Genomic DNA, 21,393 nt, shown 5'->3' with positions numbered 1-21,393 from the left:
ACGCACCTTATATGCATATATTTTTGTATGCATTTTTCTTAACTTTTATATTGTGTTATGATTTTATGTGGATATCATTTAATTAATTCTTTTATCCACTATTTTATTGCATTTTATTATGCATACTAGCTGATAAACCCAAAGCTGCTTAGGTATTTATTTACTGCAAACTGTTAGTCCACCTCCTCCTGTCTCTGTCCATGTCCACCTTTACCCGCTCTCTATCCACCTCTTACCTACCTACCTACCACCTCCTCCTCCTCCTCCTCCTCCTCCTCCTCCCCCCCCTTCTCCCAACACATTGCCTCTCTTTGTGCAACTCCTCCTGTCCCCTCTCTCTATGAACCTACTCTTTTCCCATCTGTCCACCTGTTACTTCCCCCTGTCCGCTCCTCCTCCCCCATCTCTCTGTCTTTCTCTTCCTCTCCCCTCTTTCTGTCCATTCCTCCCTCCACTATCTCTCCCCATCTCCTCCTGCTCCTCTTATCTGTGTTCTCCATCTCCTCATTCTCCTATCTCTGCCTATCTTCCCATTCTCCCTTCTCTCCCCATATTATCACACCCGAATAAGAGGCTGATGGCTCTCACCTATAGCATTTCTTTCCAGTCTGTAACTAATATGTGTAGCAACTTTGACTGAAATCATTTCAGAGGTTCAGGATCAGCTTTTTACCACTGGCTTTGCTCGCATATGCACATGTTAAACATATCTCACACATATTTAATATATTTCATGTGTATTACATTTCACTTGTATGACTAGTGAATTTTGCCCTGCAGTTTCATTTTCACGCAGCTTAATGTTTACAATACTGTATCTCTTGAACTATGTGCTGTACAATGATATAATTTTGCAGGTACATCCATTGCTATATGTGCCTATATTCTGCCAAATGTGTCATGAATACACTTGTGGTAAACAAGTAATAAGTTACAATACCTTGCATGGTGTGGTAAGTTTTTCATACATTCAGTGTTCATGAAATTTTACCTCCTTAACTAAGTGTTGTCGTACAAAGTTGTAATTTTTCTGGTACAATCAGTGGTATACGTGAATACTCTCTGCTAAAAGTATCACAAATACAGTAAGCAGCAAAGAAGTAATAAATTAAAGTTTCATGCTTCATGTGGCAGTTTTACTGCATGGACAGTGAAAATGTAGTAAGTAATTTTTTTTTCCTTTTATCATTTTGTGGAGACTGTCAGAGACTTGCAACAAACATTAAAGATAATTTTAAACCTTTATGGAAGTTTTTCACACTGGGTTCTCATTCTCAAATAATTGATAACTTAAGTACGGGTATTCTCGTGTCATGGGCTACACTGCCGTCTTACCTCCACCCCTTTGGAGATGAGTGGTTCTCGCATCACAATGATTCTGTCCAGACAGTAAGTGATATGTGTACCACGTCTGGTTTAAATTAGTCCAGTGGCTTCGAAGGTGATGTGGTACACACATTTTTATAATCTGCATGGATAACATTTTCTTACTTATTGTGACTGTGTACTCATGTGCCATACTGTGTTTTCCTTGTGGGCCTGCATGAGCACACACAGCCTACTACAGTCTGCTTACAACTCTGGATGGTCCACATACTACTAGGCCCAATAGCATTCCTGTGCATGATACTGTTTGGTTAACAACTAAGTGGTGTAAGAATACTGTACACAAAACATTATATATCAATTATGGCTCTTAAGATGAGTTTGTACTCTGCACATTTTTGCTTGGTTTATTGCAGTTTGTATTTTATTCTGTACTGACCTCTATCTACTTCTTAGTTTTTCCAATACCAATTTTTTTTATCTTAATGGTTTATGCTATTATTTTACCTATATTCTTTTCGCACTGTGATGCAGAATAGTGTCTTAGTCTCATTTTGCCAGAAGGTGCTACACAATTTATAATATTATGTACTTGACCTTTTGCTTATTATTATTATTATTATTATTATTATTATTATTATTCACGTACGGGAGGTACAACCAATCAATCTCACTTTTGATGCCTGTTGTGTCCAAATTTGTTTCATCCTTTCAGAATGAAGTCTCTTTCTTCACACCATGGTGTTCCAGTCCATTTTCTAATTCCCCTCTCACCAACTTTCCAATCAAATATCTTTTAAGCATCTGCTCGAGTTATACCAGCTACTGTAACATCCTTCTTAATCACAGGCAATCCATTTGATTGGCTCAGATTTGGCCTTAGTTCTGTTTTCATAGAATTCTACTATTTGTTTTGTCAACATAGTGGGTGCCATTCTTTTAATATGCCCATAAAATTTAAGTCTTCGTTTTCTTGCATCAACCATGTATGTCTGTGTATTCTTCTATTTCTTTATTACTTCTCAGCATATACGATTCTCCATCAGTAATTTTGGGATTTAATATTTTCCTAATAACCTCTCTTTCCTTCCTTCTTTTGAATTTGTTCAATATCCCTCTTTCTATTTAAAATTAAAGCTTCTGCTCCATAAAGACATTCGGGTTTGATTACAGTGCTGTAATGTCAACTTCACTGAATTTAGAAAGTGATTTTTATTATAAATATTTTGTTTTAATCTGAATGCAGTTGCCATTTTTCGACAGCAAACTTCATTTGCAGCTTTTTCCAGACCATTTTCTTGTATGATTTCCTCCAAGTATTTAAACTGAGAAACCCTTTTTATTTTTCCCAGTCTCTATATCAAATGGTTCAGAAATTTCTCTCATGAATTCAACTTTAGAGCTAGTGTCGGTAAATGTTTCCTTAATCAGTCTTAGAGTTTAATTATTATGCCCTTGTTCCTTTAAAATTTGGAAAAGGGATTCAAGATCAACTGACTCGTAGGCCTTTTTAAGATCCGCAAATGTACATATAATATTATTACTAGAAATCCTTTGGTGCCTAAGGACTAGTTTTAAATTAAGAATTTGTTCCAGACAGGATCTGTTTGGTACAAAGCCTGTTTGGTATTCATCAATTTTAGGTTCTAACTGTTCTTGGGCTCGATAAAGTACACACTGTGAGAGAATTTTGTATGTGACCAGAAGAAGAGATTCCTCAGTAATTATTAACATCGGTTCTATCCCCTTTTATATGCAATGGATGAATTAGGGCAGCTTTCCAGTCCTCAGATATTTTCTCAGTTTGCCAGATATGTCTTATTAATTGAGTGGTCTCTTTTATAGTGTTAGGGCCAGCTGATTTTAGTAGTTCTGCAATTATACCATCTTGTTTAGTTGTTTCGGTTTCATCAGGTTCTTAGAGTTAGGGCTGGTGTTATTAGTTTGCTGTGGTTGGAATTTATTCACTGGTTCTGGACGGTTTAATAGTCTTTCAAAATAATTAGCAAGTACTTTACAATTTTCCTGGTTGCTAAAAGCCAAACTGCCTGCCATTTTCATTTCTGAAGCAAAGACTTTGAGGTTGGTAACTGGTTGGTTTGTATGTTTTATAAAAGTTTCTTACCTTGTTCTTTTGGAATTCTTTTTTGATTTCTGAAAGTCGGGCATTTTCATAGTTTCTTTTAGTCTGTCAGGTTAATTTAGATGTTTTTCTTCTTACAGTTAGAAAGGTGTTGTATTTTCAGTTTTGCGACTATTCCAGTTTTTGAATGCCTCATTCCCAGACTTAACTGCTGTTTTACAATCCGCATTCCACCAAGGGTGTTTCCAAATTGGAATTAAATTTTATGCTGTTTTGATGAACTTTTCTTTTAGGTTTTGCCAATTGTTGGATTGTTTTTTGTCAAGTTCACCTGTTAGAGTTGGGGTTATTATTATCTGGGATAACATTTTTAGTTTTTTGTTTTTGTTTTGAATAGTTTTTAATGTTTAAGTGTATTATTACAGTCTGTCTAATCCCTTTCAGTATTCTACCTTAGTGCAATTTTCTGTTGTTATTCCAGATCTGAAGATGAATGTACAATCAGCTGAAGCCAGTTATCATTTAATGTTATTTACATGTGCTCTTGCTATTAAGAGACTTTATTAAAAAGATTTTTAATTTTATGTGCTGAGAAATTAAAACTTTAATAAGAATACAAGATAAACTGTGTGGGAAATTGTGGAAACCAAAACCGCAAAGAGCATAAAATCTGACTTAGAAACATAGATAACATTAATAGTGATAAGAAAGACCTGTCAAACTATATAAATGATTGCTTTATACATGCTTTGCAAGTGCTTAGCTTGAATTTCACAAATCAGTGTAAACTTAAATATGGGAGCTCTCCACATAGTATGAGATTATTTCTAATTGGCCAACACTAAATAGTAAAGGTGATTACAAGCCTGAAGTGCAAAGTATCAATAGATGCAGGCAAAGTACCTGTATCATTCATAATATCAACTACTTCACAAACTGCAAAGCCCTTGGCAAACACTACTAACTCATCGTTTAGTGAGTGAATGTTCCTGAGTGATTAAATTTTTTTAACTGTGTTACTTTTACTACATAGTGGTCATAGGCATAAAGTGGGAAACTATCACAACCCATATCACTCCTCTCACCATTCTCTAAACTTTTCAAGACAGTAATGGAACAACAAATCAAGACATACTCAAATCACCACATGTTACTGAATAGCAATAAACATGGTTTTCAAATTTGGAATAATAATAATAATAATAATGGATTATGCAGAGCTCATTTGGATCATTCTAAAGGTACTGATCTGTTCAAAAAATGTTGTGTCTTAGGCCCCATTCTCTTCCCTGTTTATATAAACAATAAATAGACCTCAAACACTGCAGATTATGCTGACTGTAGATGATAGTTTAATAATGAGCAATGTTAACGAGTCTCTGCTGGCAATAACTGATGAAGTCCTTGCATTCATGGATCAGTGACAACAGGCTGATGCTCACTGTGAACAAAACATTACATTCAATGGGAGAAAAGATTTACAAATAGAACTGGTAATGAGTTACGAAGAATATTATCTACAAAACTGTTAGCAATGTCTTTTGGAAAGATCATGTAATGGAACTCTCCCAGAAACTCGTTTCAGCACGTTTTGCTCCTGCCGAAAAGTTCTCAAGTTTCTAGCTGGGTGGCAGTGTTAAAGTACTGCAGTGTTTTATGAGTGTCATACTCATCATCTGGGGAAGCCAGAAGTCATGGTATTTAACACTGCCACCCAAATGGAAACTCGGGAGCTTTTCACCAACAAGACATGCCAGGAGAGCCTACATTCACACATATATTTTGCTCTGTGAATCATTTCACAAGTCACACAGAAAGTGCTGGAGTGGCATATTTTATTCACTTCCAATTCCTCTGTGGTTTATGGAATAGCCTTCTTTTTCCTTGTCTTATCCTGTATCTTCATGATGGAATTTATGTAACCCACCTGTTGTCTACTGTCATTCAATTCAAAAGACTGAAAACATTTTTGAAATGTCTGAGTAATCCACATCCAGACAAGTCAGCACACTGGCCACATTTTTAATCTGCCAGGCAGATTCGATCCGGGGCCTGTGTGCCTTCCTGCATCCCAGAAGGGTATGCCGACATGTACAGCAATCTACACAGGTCATGCTTATGGAATAATATTTTGGGATAAAACTAACAGTTGAATAAATGGAATTTTTAAATTGCTGAAAAGGCCCATTTCTCGACACAGGGTGCTATAAAGCCACACTGCAAGTCACCATTTAAAATGTTGTGTGTTTGGTTCAGTTTGATCTTACTGATTATAGTGGGTGATTCGCGTTTTGACTGTGTTTCGAGCAGAATTGGTTTCAGTGAGTTAACCCTTTCGTGGGTCATATATGTCCCACTAACTTTGAGCGCCAGTTCGAGTGTCGGGATATATGTCACCCAGCTCTGCATGGTGCTGCTATCTAGGGACGACTGTACTGAACCTGAGGAAAAAATCAGGACTCCACTGCAAAGGCAATAGAGAAGGCGGTGAGCAGACATTATTTTTAAAGTTATTTAACGGTTTGAAATATAATGTGATGCTGTTTTATTCCTTTTCACGCTGAAAATAGTGCAGTTCATGCTTGCTATTAATGAATTATCATTACTATTTTGTAGATACTAAAAGACAATGAGATTCTCCATTATCTTTTCTCACTGCCAGATGATCCTGAGGATTTGGAAGCTGAAGCTGATTATCTTGAAGAGGACAATACTTACGATGCAGAGTCATTTAGAAGTGGTATGCCACATGAGGTATCAGAAAATCGAACAGCAGGTGGTAGTTCAGACATTTCACAAATAACATTGACAGTAAAACTGCAAATGTCTTTCCTGATATTTTCACTGATGAGAACTGTTATGAAAAGGCTGAACATAATACATGTGTTATAAACACTGAAGAGATAGGAGATCAAGATGTAAGTGATTCTGACAGTGACTGGGGTGATGACACTACATGTTTTGAAAACAGTGTGACTCTGTGTAAGGAGCCAAAATCGAAAGTAGATTTCAGTGTAACAGACAGTGAATGTGTTTATTGTGAGAAACTTTTTTGCAAGAACATTATGGAGCACATATGTTTTCAAAGAAATTTATATGCTGCCCATAAGAAGTGTCAAATGGAAAGAAATAACTGTTCCTGAACTGAAGGCATTCATAGCCATGCTCATAATAATGGGTATCCATCAGCTACCAGCAGCTGACAATTACTGGAGTTCAGATCCAATGTTGAAAGTGAGTTCAGTTTCAAACGTCATGACACTGTCAAGATACAATAAAATCGTACAGAACCTGCACTGCAATGACAACAGTGTCATTCTTCCTCCATAAACAGATCCAAACTATGACAAACTTTATAAAATTAGACCCATTATTGCAGCACTAAACAAAAACTGTTTGGCAGTATATGAACCACTTCTACATAAGCAGTAGACAAATCAATGGTGGCATTCAAGGGATGTACATCTTTCAAACAGTATATGCCCAAGAAGCCAACAAAGAGGGGCTACAAAATTTGGTGTCTTGCAGACTCGAAAAGCGGTTTTGTTTCAAATTTTGAAGTGTACACTGGTAAATACAGCACCCCAATACAAGACTTCAAGAATTATCAGATGTGTGAACGATTGGTTCTGGAATTGTGTCAACTATTTTTTTTTTTTTTTTCCGGTAATTTCTTCAGAACTTACAAGTTGATGAAAGGACTGAGGAACAAAGGCCTCTATAGTTGTGGAACTGTAAGAGGAAACAGGAAAGGACTACCCGGAATATTAAAAAACAAAAAAAGTGATCTCAAACGTGGAGCGTTTCAGTTTGCAGTAAAGTGGGGTGTAACTGCTGTGCAATAGCAGGACAACAAAGCAGTTTGCCTTCTTCCCACATACAACAATGCAAAAGACGTCAAATTTATTGAAAGAAAACTGAAAGATGGCTCTAAGGTAACTGTATACTGTCCTGAAGTAGTAAGTAACAACACAATGGGCGGCGATGACCGATTTGATCAGCTATGTGAAAGATATATGGTAGGCAGTCGATCCATAAAATGGTGACATCGGCTATTCTATTTTATTCTTGATCTAGCTATTATCATATCTTATGTATTGTATCAAACACAGCGGCAGAAGACAGATCAGTTAACCTTTTGCCTCAGATTAACAAGGCAATTGATTAATGGGTATTCATCCAAGAAAAAGAGGGGATCGACACCCACTTTCTTCCCAGCAAAGAGAGGAGTCTCTAGTGTGCCAGATGACGTCCGGCTCGTGAACGTAGGCAAACATGTACCGAAAGACAGTGGCATTAGGAAGTGATGCAGATTCTGCTGCACAAACTCTAAAGAGAAGAGAACAAAAGTTGTTTGCACTGCTTGTGGTGTACCACTTTGTGCCACACCATGTTTTTCCAAGTTTCATGGCATGTAAAGTTTTGTAAGTATTCGATCATGTAGCATGAAAACTGAAGTGTAATGAATATTTTTTACACTGGCTCCACACAAATAAAAAGATTATATGCATGTGCACTTTGTAGTTCTTTTATTCTCTGCCAAATCCTGTTTATGGCAAAAAAGAAAAAAAAAATTACAAAATCAGTCAGTCACCAGAAAAGGTATCTGGCATTGGTTCATGGGACATGTGTATCCCACTTCCTGTTGTGAAAAAAATGGAGAACTTAAAAAATATTTTGGTGGTGAAAATATAATAATGGGACTGAAAAGAAACCATTATCACCTTAACATTTTAAAAATCTGTAAAAAATGAATATTATCCATGAAAGGGCTGGTTCGCATTTTGGCTGTGTTTCGAGCAGAATTGGTTTCAGTGAGTTAACGATTTAGTGGCTTTGTGTGAAAGTTATTGTAGTGCTGTTTGCTGTAGGTGTATGTTAATGTAAGTAACTGAATTTGTTGTTGGTCTTGCTAGGTATGGATATGACTGATAAAATAAATAGTGTGCGACTCCATGCTATGATGAGCGCGACTCAGTTGAAGATGATCAAATTTCTACAGCTTCTTGGGTTGATTGCGGAGGTGGTCAAGCGTGCTGTCTGTCGGAAGGAAATGACATTGGCAAAAGTTCCGGTGTCTTGGACCATGGACAGTTATATGTGGCAGTGCCGTAGGAATAACCTATGGCACTCCATAAGTCGCAGTTCCTGGAATGAGAAGTCTAGGTTGGGCATGCGCGAGATTGTGTTGTTGACATATTACTTTTGTTATAGACCCTCTCAAAGTTTTTGTGCGTGGAGGTGGACGAGTTGCAGTTTGGGAAAAGGAAGTATGGCAGGGATAAGTCTGTGGTTGGTCTCTGGGTGTGGGGGGGCTGTTGTACCAGGGGGTGGGTGTTCGGAATGTTTTCAGGCAGGATTGTGGTGGTGGTGGTGGTGGTGGTGGTGGTGGTGGTGGTGGTGGTGGTGGTGGTGGTGGTGGTGGTGGTGGGGGGGGGGGGGGGGAATCTAAGGCGAAATTAGTGGGGTTAGTTGAGTAGTTTGTAGAACCGGGTTCCACTGTAGTTTCAGATGCTTTTTCTTCTTATAGGGGGTTGGGTCAGAGGGGCTACAATCATTTAGTTGTTAACCATAGTTTAGAGTTTAAAAAGTATGAGACGGGGGCTTGTACGAATACTATAGAGGGGATGTGGGGGGCCGTTAAGTCAGGGGAAGAGGCGCTCTTCCAAGCTTCAGTCTCATTTAGCTGAGTACTGTCGGCAGAAGAGCGTCCCTGAGGGCTTTTTCTTTCTTTCATTTTTTTTAAAGGGCTATTAGTAAGATGTACAGGCCGAAGTTGGTTGGTTAGGGTGGTTTGCGTGGGTGGCTGTGGGTTGGGGGGGGTTGTGATTTAATTGTGGAGCACCTATCTTGTTGCAGTTTTTGTTGAGTTGTAGTGTGTGATAGAGATTTTTTTATTTTGTGTTTTGTTTTCGTTTATGGGTATTTTATTTTGGGGTGAGGCGGGGAGGTTGGGTTGGGGTCTGGGTGTTTCTTTTGGTTATGTATTTTTTCATTGGTTTGTGGTTGTGTGTAGGTGTGTGTTTGTGGATGGGTGTGTGCCTGTGTGAGACTGTGGTGGCCAACCTAGGTTGTGGGAAATTTTTATTTTTCTTGTTCTTAGTGTATTTGTTGTATGTTGGGGTCGACACAAGTGTTCCATTACAATGTGTGGTTGTGGCTATGGGGGTTCTGGTATCGGGAGTTGCTGTTGAGCTATACAGATCAAGGAAAGTGTCCAATTTTAAAAGATACTGTGTGTAGTGGAATTTGGGGAGTTTTGTCTTTTTTTGTGTAGTTTGGTACGGGTGTGTGTGTCTAAATTTGTTTATATTTACTTTGTGCCCACCCAAAAACCCCCAATTTCCCATACTTGTTTTTTGTGGAATGTGTGCGTGTTGGTTTTTCGATGTATTTTCGTGTGTGTTACCATGGTTACGTAATGACATCATAGGCACCATATTGGAGTCGTGGTGTATGGTCGTTTCCGCCATATTTGTGACATCATGGGTCAAGGCAGATGTGTGGGATCAGATGGTTCTGTATTTTCGAAACTGCTTTTCAAGCAGAGTTAAAAACATTTCAACTTGAGAAGAGTTTCTAAAATATAGGTAACAAAAGCAGTAGCCTGTCTTGGTTGTGTGTGTCTATGCACAAGAGTGTCTCTGTTGCTGGTTTCCTGTTTTCTCTGTTCAATCGTGGTGCAATACACCACCTCAGTAAAGACAATCAGATACAAGAATAGTTGTGCAGGAATTAGTGATAGCAGGGGCTCAAGTTGGTGTTTTCTTTCCCCTCCCAGAGCTGTAATACTACAAAGTTTCATGTTCTAATAATTTTACTGTTTATACTTTTGTATCATGGAGGTTACTAACAGGGTCTCAATATCTGAGTGGTTTTGCTGACAATTTTCTTCCCAAATAAAATACTGAGCAAGGCTGCACAGCGTTAAATCACAGGCCTTGCATTCCAGACAGGTGTGGTACACCTATCCTGGCCCGAGTTTTCCATGGCTTCCCCGTGTCCCTACGCTGAATGTTGCGAAGGTCCCATTGAAAAGGTCATGGCTGATTTCCTATCCCATCCTTGCCCAATCCGATCCACATTGATTTATATTTTATATATGAACATCAACAAAAGCAAAACGAGGATAATGGAATGTAGTCGAATTAAGTCAGAAGATGCTGAGGAAATTAGATTAGGAAATGAGACACTTAAAGTGGGGAGCAAAATAACTGATGATGGTCGAAGTAGAGAGGATATAAAATGTAGACTGGCAATGGCAAGGAAAGAGAAATTTGTTAACATCGAGTATAGATTTAAGTGTCAGGAGGTCATTTCTGAAAGTATTTGTATGGAGTGTAGCCATGTATGGAAGTGAAACATGGACAATAAATAATTTGGACAAGAAGAGAATAGAAGCTTTCGAAATGTGGTGCTACAGAAGAATGCTGAAGATTAGATGAGCAGATCACATAACTAATGAGGAGGTATTGAATAGGATTGGGGAGAAGAGGAGTTTGTGGCACAACTTGACCAGAAGAAGGGATCGGTTGGTAGGACATGTTCTGAGGCATCAAGGGATCACCAATTTAGCATTGGAGGGCAGTGTGGAGGGTAAAAATCCTAGAGGGAGACCAAAAGATGAATACACCAAGCAGATTCAGAAGGATAGAGGTTGCAGTAGGTACTGGGAGATGAAGAAGCTTGCACAGGATAGAGGAGCATGGAGAGCTGCATCAAACCAGTCTCAGGACTGAAGACCACAACAACAACAACAACAACAACAACAACAACAACAACGTATGAAGTGTATCGGACATGTCTTATACTGTTGCATTGAATGATCAAATAACTAATACATAAATAAATAGAATAAAAATTATTCATATACAGCATCATTTATTTATGATTGTCAGTCTTTAATCAACAGAGAAACAATGCTTCAGTAATGACTTAATTTCTTTCCAATGTAATGGAAAACTGATGATCTACAGTATCAAACAACCAAAACAGCCCATAAAATATGTAACTGTTGGTACATGACACTGTTACAGTAGATTTCTAGCAGTAAGCAATTTCTTCTCCCGACAGTCTCTCTTAACTAATATTAATGTACAACTAGTAGAAAACGCATTTGTATGGAGAAATATCAAGCAGAATTGCACAAGAAGGCAAATGTTTCGCAAGACAATACCAGTAACACCACCTTATCCGCGCAGTAATCTATACAGTATTGCTTTCCGCTATGAGTAGGTCTACGCTGCACATCTTTTTCATGTTTATGCTTCCCATATTTGTTCCTTCATTTACAGTTCTGCAAACTGTACAGCAATAGCACTCTGTGGGGCAGTAGTTATATAAGCAGAAATTCTGGAACGCATGCTAAATCTCGAAAACTACTGAATAGGAACAGTTTCTTCCTAAAAGAAAACTAATGCTTTACCCTACAACCCAATGTGTCAGTAGTTCATGTGGTTTATTAGACTGTATAACGTCGCACTTTTTCCAGTAAGTTACCTATTACAACAACTAAACATATTACACGCGATGCTTCATATATACCACGGTCGTTGTAAAAACCGCTACTGTGTTACCTTTCTCTGTCACTATGTTTCTTATCCGGCGACCACGCTGTCAGTGCTGCCATTTTCAAAACAAGTGTTATGAACTTAACTGGGTTGACATATTTTTGAATTCAAAGATGTTCAAAACATCCACACGTCGCCTGTTGTGTCGGAACACAAAAATGAATTGTCTACTGATAAAGGAAAGCTATGTGATTTATTTTCTGATTCACATCACACATAATAGAACCACTGTGAATACAGTTATACAGTGATTACTAACAGTGTGTTTTAATTTGTACGTGAGAAATATCTCAACATGTGAATAAGGACGTGCTACTCAAAGATCTTCGAAGGATATGTTGGCTTCACCGTGATCGATTTAAACAAGTTGAATGTGCCTGAAAGTGGAAACCCCAAAGTGCCAAAGATATCCTTGACAGTGTAGTTGTTGTTGTTATTGTATTGTAGTGCCGAGTTATACAACAAAGTATTTCTGTTATAAAAAAATGCCGTATGCTAATCAGCCGACTGTACATATCAAGGATCTGACTGAAGAAAATGTGAGATTTCAGATTGAGGACACAGACTTGAGGTGCGTGTAATATTATGCAGGTGACATTTATCTAATCTGTTGGCAAATTATACTGTGCACACAACTCTTTCGTGCTTACTGCATATCAAGTGGAAATCTCAGTGTTTGTGACTACTGTTTTCATTTATTGATGAATGCCAAATGTTATTGCAATGAATCCTTCCGCTTGCTGGTTACACTATAAGGTTAATCGATCAGTGTGATTGCCAGTGGAAGAAACCGGTAATTAGGTCAGAAGTCAATATATATTTGATTAATCTGTGTGGATCTTAGATCAAAACTTTTAATGATTTTCCCGTTTCCAGCAGGCTAAGTTTTTATTGTATTATACAGCCAAAACAAAAAACCTTCAAATCACCAAGTGTACGTTCTGACCATCCCAAATGGGGGAATTTAGGAGGACTGTAGCCCAAAGTAGGGAAGGGAGCACCATCTTTACTTGAGAAATAACTTTGCCTGGAGAGTAATAATATTTATATGATCCTATCCAGGAAGCATAGGTCTCAAACTAATATTCAGTCGGTGCAGATTTTAGTTTAAACCTATGCTTTCTGTGTCTTTCAACGTATTTCATGTGATGTTCAATTAAAAACTGCCTTTATCTTCATATTTTCCTGTGTCTTTCCACCCTGTGCTCTTTCGTTTCTTTTATGGATGTTGTATTTGCTGGCGTCATTCTGCAACTTTTCTCAGAGTTTTCTCGTGCTCTGCTGACATTGTTCTTCCCATTTCCTAAATAGTAAGTCATGTTAGTGTAAACCATTAAGGCACTAAAGTCAGATTAATCTGTGATTGACAGACTGCAGTGACGGGGGTCAGTGTTGCTGACATGCATCCAGCCACACTTCACAAGGCACTATTTGTAATAACAAAATAGGCAACACAGCAAGCGTGTGGCATGCGAGAAAGAAGTACGATTGGACCTCGGTGGAGTTTAGTTATACTAACCAACACAACTTAAAAATGTTAAATGATTTAGATTTTATGAATAATCCAAAAAACTGTCAAGAGTGTGACATAATTACTTTTAAACATTTGTTCAGAGTGTTTGCTAATTCATGTTACATGCTTCTAGAGGATGTGGAGGGGCTCAGTAGATCAAGTTTTACATAGGAACCCATACCCATGTATGGTACATTTACATGTTACAAGGAAAACAGTTGCTACTCAATAGTGCTTTAGATGTCGGTTACGCAGTCTGCATGTTACGGTAGGCTACCCACAATCATGAATGTTACGATGTTCTCTGTTTCCATCTGCCTTGCTTTTATGCTTCTTGGTGATGCTTTGCTTCAGTTGACATCATGGTGATTGGTACTGCAGTAACTGGATACCTGAGGACACCAATATGTTGTTAATTTACAATGAAGCTGGCCATAATGGAAGAAAACTCAAAGTTTGTACCGCAAGTAATTTCCAAATCATGTGACTCCATCTCATCCCATGTTTGCCTGAGAAAAACAAGAGCTGTGGGAAATTCAAAAGCTACTGAGCAAACTATGGTACTCCAAGAAGGTGGTGCGCTGTCCTATTTGAAGAGGAAATTAGTTGAAAAGATCCCATCAATGAGCACATGAGCCATTGCACTTGACTGAATGTGTCTCACTCGTCTGTTGGGCATGTTCTGCATGAACAAGAAATCCACCCATATCACCCTCAGGAGGTACATGCCATGCTTACTGTGGATTTTGTGCCACGTGTCAATTTCTATAATTGGTTTTTATATCGTTGTGTGGATTTTCCTCAGTTTCCAAGGCGAATTTTGTTCACCAACGAAGTACACTTCAGCAGGAAAGATGTTATTGAATGCTCAATGTAGCCACATTTGGGATCAAGAAAACCCTAAAGGCTTGTGTACATGAAGATTTCTGCTCATATTTGGCCACATTGTGTGGTCAGGTATCTGTGATGGTCATGTGATTGGGCCGTACATCCTTCTTCCTCACCTAATGGGTGCCTGGTACTTGACATTATCTAATGGGTGCCAGGTGCATGAGATTACAGAAAAAAGTGCTGGTGGAGTTTTTAGAAATGGTGCCATTGGACATTTGATATGAATGGCGGTGCAGCAGTACATTTTACAATTTGTCTCCAAAACAATCTGAATGTAGTTTATGGGGACAGGTGTATCGATCAATGTGGGCCACATGGCCACTAAGATCCCCAGATTTAACCCCCTTCGACTTTTCTTGCGTGGACACATGAAGAGTCTTGTTTATGAGACACCTGTCCAGTTGGAGGAAGATCTGGTTGCACAAGTCGTGGCAGTGGCAGAAGTGATTAACCATGCACCACTCATGTTGGACAGAGTTTGTGTGAAGTTAGTGCACAGACACACTGTAGGCCTATGCACTGAACTTCTTATTGAACAGTCATTGTAATATCACAGTAAATAGGAGTGAAATGTGTACATAGTATTTTCCTTGAAACATGGAATGAGCCATTTCGGGACATGGATTCGTATGTAAAACTTGATCTAAAACCTCTGAAGTGTAAAATGAATACTGAAGCGTCCTGTATGTGGTCATTTACATATTTAACACTGCTTTAAGGGCCACTAGATGGTTTTATTACGTTTTGTCACTCCTAATCCAAAATCAACAGAATTGCTGAGATACACAGTAAACGTTTTGTTTTTTTTTGTCACCAGTGGGACAATAAATGCATTTATCTTTTAGCTGCATGCGTAATGTCTTACTTTTGAACATCCACAGCAGTATGAAATACTTCAAAATTAATTCACAGAAAGTGGATTCCTTGACATCAGCTGTATATGGTATAGATTTACTACTCAATGGTGATGACTGAAAATTTGTGCCAGACCAAGACTAGATTGATTTCCCACTTATCGCAAGCAGTCGTCTTAATTACTTCAGCTATCTGTGATGCTCCCTGGATGAATCTGGAGGATTGCCATAGAAGCATGTAGACAGTTTGTTATATTGAAGTTTGTAAGACGCATCTAGTTGGAGACAGGCAACATGGGGGGGGGGGGGGGGAGAACCACATGTATAGATTACACTCACAGCCTTTGTCATAAAGAGAGAGTGCGAGCAAGCGCGCGCACGCGCACACACACACACACACACACACACACACACACACACACACACACTCTCTCTCTCTCTCTCTCTCTCTCTCTCTCTCTCTTCATGACACACAACTGCCAACTCCAGCATCTTGGTGGGCTGGAATGCCAGCATTTCATCCCGAGACGCTGGAGTTGGCAGTTGTGCATGCATGAAGTGTGCTTTGCTTGTGTGTGTGTGTGTGTGTGTGTGTGTGTGTGTGTGTGTGTGTGTGTGTGCGTGCGTGCGTGCTAGGTTGAATTCTGTATTGTTATAACATTATCCAATGTATCATATATTAGCATATTGACTTGTTTTTGCAGCGTTGCTAATAGCATGAGAAGAGTTTTCATAGCAGAAACACCAACTATGGCCATTGATTGGGTGCAACTCGAAGCCAATTCAACAGTCCTTAGTGATGAGTTTTTGGCACATCGCATTGGATTAATACCATTGACATCTGATGAAGTGGTTGACCGCATCCATTATACAAGGGTAACTTCAACATTTATGTTATATCCTTATTCAATGCAGAATACTAAACTCTCTCTCTAGAAAACACTTAGAACAGATAGTTCAGAAGCCCAACCATTATGGATAGCTGTTACATGAAATGTCAACAAATAAAGCTGACCTCTTTGAGGAGTTCCTCATTGAAAATCGTATCAGTGACCGTGAAGCAGTTCTGGCAAGGAGTGAAGGGCAACTAAAGCGTGTAGGAAGATTAATCTGTTCACTCAGTTACATAAAGAGACAGTAGCGTCATGTTCTGAGGAAGAACTTGAAACATATAGTTTTGGGCACAGAACTGTAGAGTAACTTCTGGCTCATCAGTGGCACGAAAATGGATGACACAGGAACTGAAATTGCGGGTTGCAAAGAAAAAACAGGTATATTTAATTGCTTTTTTACTAAGGAAAGTACAGGAGCACTGTCCCTGTTTTTTATTCTCACATCACTGTAAAAATGAATGGTATAGGTATTAGTGTCAGTGGTTTGTGGGGGGTGGGGGGCTGAAATTGCTAAAATTAAATATGCCTCCTGGACCTGATAGAATCCTTGTCCATTTCACTTCTTGCAATTTTGGTTGTGATCAACTGCATGCATGCTGTACAGAAAACTGTACAGTAAACATGTCAGCTGTAGTTTTGCTTGTATTCTTGTCTTTCATGTTCTATGTTCAGTGTTGTGGCTGAAGTAACTAGTAGTGTATGTGTAAATGAGGCAATACAGCAGGAGTTTGGCAAGGGTGATGTGACGGTTGTAATGGCTATGGAAAGCATCTGTGGGCACAGTATAGGGAGGATGTTGGGAAGAGTGTCATATGCTCATTCTTTCTTCTGACCTGACAAATGGCTCATCCAGCCAGTTACAAAATATTTTACAGATAAATATACTTACTGAATGAACCATGAAAACAACTTGATTTGTTCAGTCAATGTTTTATTCACATTGGTAAAGAACTGGTCATATTAACTTTTGTTCGTATTTTGAAGCTACCCCAGACAGCCACCTAGCAGTAGTGAATAATTATATCTACAGCTTCAGTAGTTATTTCATCATGGTCAATACCAATTAAAGTTGAAGTACATAATCTGTTCAGTCTAATTATCCACATCATTGAGGGTTTTCAGTTTAGGAAATATCCTCCGACTGGGATACAAATGTTACGCATGGAAAGCTCATTGTGTTTCTCCATGGGGTTGGCATAGCCGTAAAAATCCAGAGACGTTGCTAATCTACAGTGTAAAACAAAGGAGGAGAAATGTGGAAGAGATGGATGGACCAAGATTTTTGAGGAGGTAACAAACCAGATAGGGTGTAATCCTTGGTAAAGTAAATAATATTTTTTTAATTGTCATAATAGCAACAAAATCTAACATTATATTTTTCCTCAGTTTGCTCTTCTGGTTTTTTTTTTTTTTTTCCTTCCTGTGTTGCCATATAAGAATATTTTTTCAGGACTGTTCGTGCATGGATTTCTGCCCAGAATGCAGTGTAGAGTTTACATTAGATGTGAAATGCACAGATGACCAAACAAGACATGTAACAACAGCAGATTTAAAATCAAGTGACCCTCGTGTTGTGCCTGTCACATCTCGACACAGAGAAGATGATGCAAATGAATATGGAGAAACAGATGGTATGTTTGGTGAATGGTATTGTTTGTTTTTATGAGTTTTCATAGGAATGTGAACCATATGTGTGTCCCATCACAGTTATGTTAAAACATGTGAACTAGTTTCTTGAGAAAGAGACATCTCTGTTATTCACATATAGCAGAATTGCAGATATGGGCTTAAGTCCTTTAACAGTCTGCATGAGTACATTGACAGTGAAACAAGATGGGGCAGTCTGCAAGACAGCAACCAGCCACAAATTTAATTTAAGTTCTGTTATTCAAAAGGCACCGTTACCGGTTTCGAATTGTTACAAGTCATCGTCAGACGACTTTGATGCTTTCATTAGAACAAGTGGTGCATTTTGTTTTATTAATTAGTTGTTGTGAATGTTGGTCTGGAGTATTTGTTTTCATAGTTTGTGTCCATCAAATCATGTTCGTAGTTTTCACCACATTCTTATTGTTGCAAACATAAATTTGTATCATTGAGCACTTTAGATTTGTCAAAGAATACATTTCCACTACATACTTATTGTTTCACATACAAATTTGTATCAGATTTGTCACAGAATACATTTCTAACATGCATCACAATACGATGAATTGTAATGATTGAAAACTGGTAATAGTACTGTTTGAATAAAGGAACTTAAAATAAATTTGCTGCTATTTGCTGTCTCAACACTATCAACATTTGGTTTCAAACAACAGCCATGGTCTCCAACCATGTCATCATATGACAAAATTGCATTAAAATGATTGCTGTCTACTGTCTGTTTCTGCTGGTGAATTGTGTACTTACTGTTTTTCATGTTTCCAGAGATTTTAATAGTAAAACTGCGAAAGGGCCAAGAGTTGAAATTAAGAGCTTATGCAAAGAAAGGCTTTGGAAAAGAGCATGCAAAATGGAATCCTACAGCTGGTGTGTCATTTGAGTATGATCCAGACAATTCCATGAGACATACACTATTCCCTAAGCCAGATGAATGGCCAAAAAGTGACTACACGGAACTGCCAGAAGATCAACGTAAGCGATACCATTATTGGTTTCTTTGTTAAGGGCTGTGTATACATTTTCACTTTTAACAATTAATTCAATTTTTGCAGATGAGGCACCATATACATGGGAAGCGAAACCTAATAAATTCTTCTTCTGTGTGGAAAGTGCAGGAGCTTTGCGGCCTGAAAATATTGTGACAATGGGTGTGGCTGTGTTAAAGAACAAGTTGTCCAATTTGCAAACCCAGCTGAGCCAAGAACTTCACATTGATGATCTTACAATCCATTGAATCTGTGCAGCATATTATTGAAGAATTCTGTTGTTAGATTGTACAGAATTGATGTTATTTTTGTGGAGAAATTTGTGACATTTCATTACAAGTACTATTAGTTCTCTTCACCTTTCTGTGCTGCAACGGGGCAGTTGCCAATAGTGTGATCAACAGGTCTTCAGCAGTCATATGGCTTGTTATTTTCATTTCCACAAGGAAACTTAAATGTGATACTAAAAATGTCTTTCAAGAGTTTGACTTGCACAATAAAATTGCTGGAGTATTCTTATACACTACTGTGGATCTATGGGCAAAATTTTAGACTTTTCTTGGAAATATCTCTACTCAGAAATGACTTTGACTTGCTTGCCTTTGGAGAGCTATAAATTAACAAACATACTAAATAATTAGCATGTATAGCCAAATTCAAGGATACTCTGTAATACTGCTGCTACAAGTGTTTTATCTGTAACAGAACAGTAAAAAAACAACTGAGTTTTGTAAATGATCTGTTCATGTTATTACAGCTATGAAACTTAGGTCTCATGTTGAAACCAGCAATTTAGAGACATCCCCATGAAAAACTTATTCTGTCCTGTCCTTAAAAAAGTTTGCAGCTCAAAAAGTAGAATGATTATAGTTTCAGAACAAATGATGATGAGTAGAGGTAGCAAAAAAAAAAAAAAAAAAAAAAAGCCACTTTTGGGACAATGCAATAAGAATTCATAAGGTGGATATAATTAACCTAGTTATCAAGTCAGTGCAAAATATCTATAAGAGCTTACACAACTTATAGTGGATGGGAACAGTAAGCATCTCCTTGCTAAATTTAACTACTCATGTAAACTTTTCGTTTCCCTCAGAAATTACTTACTCTTATTGATTCCCAAGATGAATGCTTCTCTACTTAACAAGATTGGTAATCACAGCCTATACTTTCATTGTCAGTTTGTTTTATAAAATCAAGTTTTTTGTAAATAAAAGCTATTTTTTTGAAAGATTGGATGTTTTAAAATTTTGGTATGTATTAAGTGCTTTCAACTTATCTTGTCATTAAGTTAGTATTCACAGTATTCCAAAACAAGTAATGGAATTTGTAATAAGACATTAATAAATAACAGGGAATGATCTTTTTACACTGACCGTTGCAATGTTTTTATTTACATTATAGGATTAAAGGTTATAAATCTCTTTCTTAAACATGCTTTCCATTCAGTGGTGTACTAATTTCACAGTACTTGATCTCCTTTTCCCATAATTTTAGTTGTCTATGGAAAGAAACTTCTGTTTCGTAGAAGCTAAGAAAGCGAGGGGAAGGGGGTGGAGTGGCAGGGTGGACTGACTCACTTGTAGGTCCTATGGATAGATTGCATCAACAAATGAAATAAACACACTAAAAAGCATGTTCAGTTTTTTTACTGATAATCTATGTACCACTTTCACATTTAAATTTTTGACTGTATGCCAACATGAGACATAGTGATTAAATTTTGAAATCATTTAGAGAACCTGTGAAAAGATCTTTCATAACCACAAACATTGTTACCACAAATCATATTTTGTAAATTATCAATCTGTAGTGGCACAAAAAAAGTAGTGAATGTGAAAACTATACATTTCAGTTGTAGGCCTTCACTTTTGTCATCTAAACATTTTCCTTAAATGCATTATACATTAAGCATATTTTGAGAGATGTACAAGATTCAGATTTTGTCTGGCCACAGCAATATGTAAGAGTGGTTTCTAATATGTGTAATTAATGTTCATAATTATTTACTATTATAATCAACTTTTCAGCAGAGAAGATGTCAATTACAAGAAAATATGTTATTTTAATTATAAAGTAATTTCTGAATCTAGTACAATATCATGGGTAAACAGCAATTGATTTCTTTCAGTTAGTCTAATTACATTCCTGTGTTTTATGTACTGTCAGTAGTGAAACTAAATGAATAGTTTAATCATCGGGGAAGAAAGCTGATCATATCGTAATACTCGAAACAAACTTAAACAAAACATGTCATTGTCATGATGACATTCTCCTTGTGACCCCACATAGTATCTGTGAAAATATAATCACTACTTAAAGTAAAATATATAAGCATAAAATCCAATACAGATGCAACCACAAAGCACATAGGAATCTTGTATTATGTGACATCAGGACGGTACTGATGTTGCACAATACAGGCACAAAAATGTAGTGAGTTAAGATTGAGGGACTGATATGCAAATGGCCTCATGCTAAGTGCAAAAAACAAAGTAAATTAAAAAATAATAAATAAATGTATTATCACCATCATTATTCAATCAACAATACAATTATTATTCACATTTATTGTTATTCATGTACAAGCATTAGTCAGTCAACAATACAAATAT

At 37.6% G+C, this 21,393-nt stretch overlaps 1 protein-coding gene across 1 annotated transcript; it reads left to right on the top strand.

Moving 5' to 3' along the window:
• The first annotated feature begins 12,455 nt into the window (after positions 1–12,455).
• Positions 12,456–20,154, top strand: LOC126337004 (DNA-directed RNA polymerase II subunit RPB3). The gene is made up of 5 exons (XM_050001250.1): positions 12,456–12,550; positions 15,942–16,113; positions 17,581–17,761; positions 18,561–18,767; positions 18,848–20,154. Exons 1-5 carry the CDS (start codon positions 12,465–12,467, stop codon positions 19,027–19,029), a joined length of 828 nt encoding a protein of 275 aa, XP_049857207.1. The 5' UTR covers positions 12,456–12,464; the 3' UTR covers positions 19,030–20,154.
• The last annotated feature ends 1,239 nt before the right edge of the window (positions 20,155–21,393 follow it).

Source organism: Schistocerca gregaria, chromosome 2 (assembly GCF_023897955.1).
Source record: "Schistocerca gregaria isolate iqSchGreg1 chromosome 2, iqSchGreg1.2, whole genome shotgun sequence".
Classification (NCBI taxonomy): domain Eukaryota; kingdom Metazoa; phylum Arthropoda; class Insecta; order Orthoptera; family Acrididae; genus Schistocerca; species Schistocerca gregaria.
The sequence above is the reverse complement of the archived record's forward strand: the minus strand, read 5'-3'. Positions and strand labels throughout refer to the sequence as shown.

Excerpts from the sequence above, each read along its gene's own strand:
- LOC126337004 (XM_050001250.1), top strand. The coding sequence starts at position 12,465 with ATGCCGTATGCTAATCAGCCGACTGTACATATCAAGGATCTGACTGAA. Across the intron at positions 16,114-17,580 it reads ACCGCATCCATTATACAAGG|GACTGTTCGTGCATGGATTT; the intron begins GTAACTTCAACA and ends ATATTTTTTCAG. Across the intron at positions 18,768-18,847 it reads GGAACTGCCAGAAGATCAAC|ATGAGGCACCATATACATGG; the intron begins GTAAGCGATACC and ends CAATTTTTGCAG.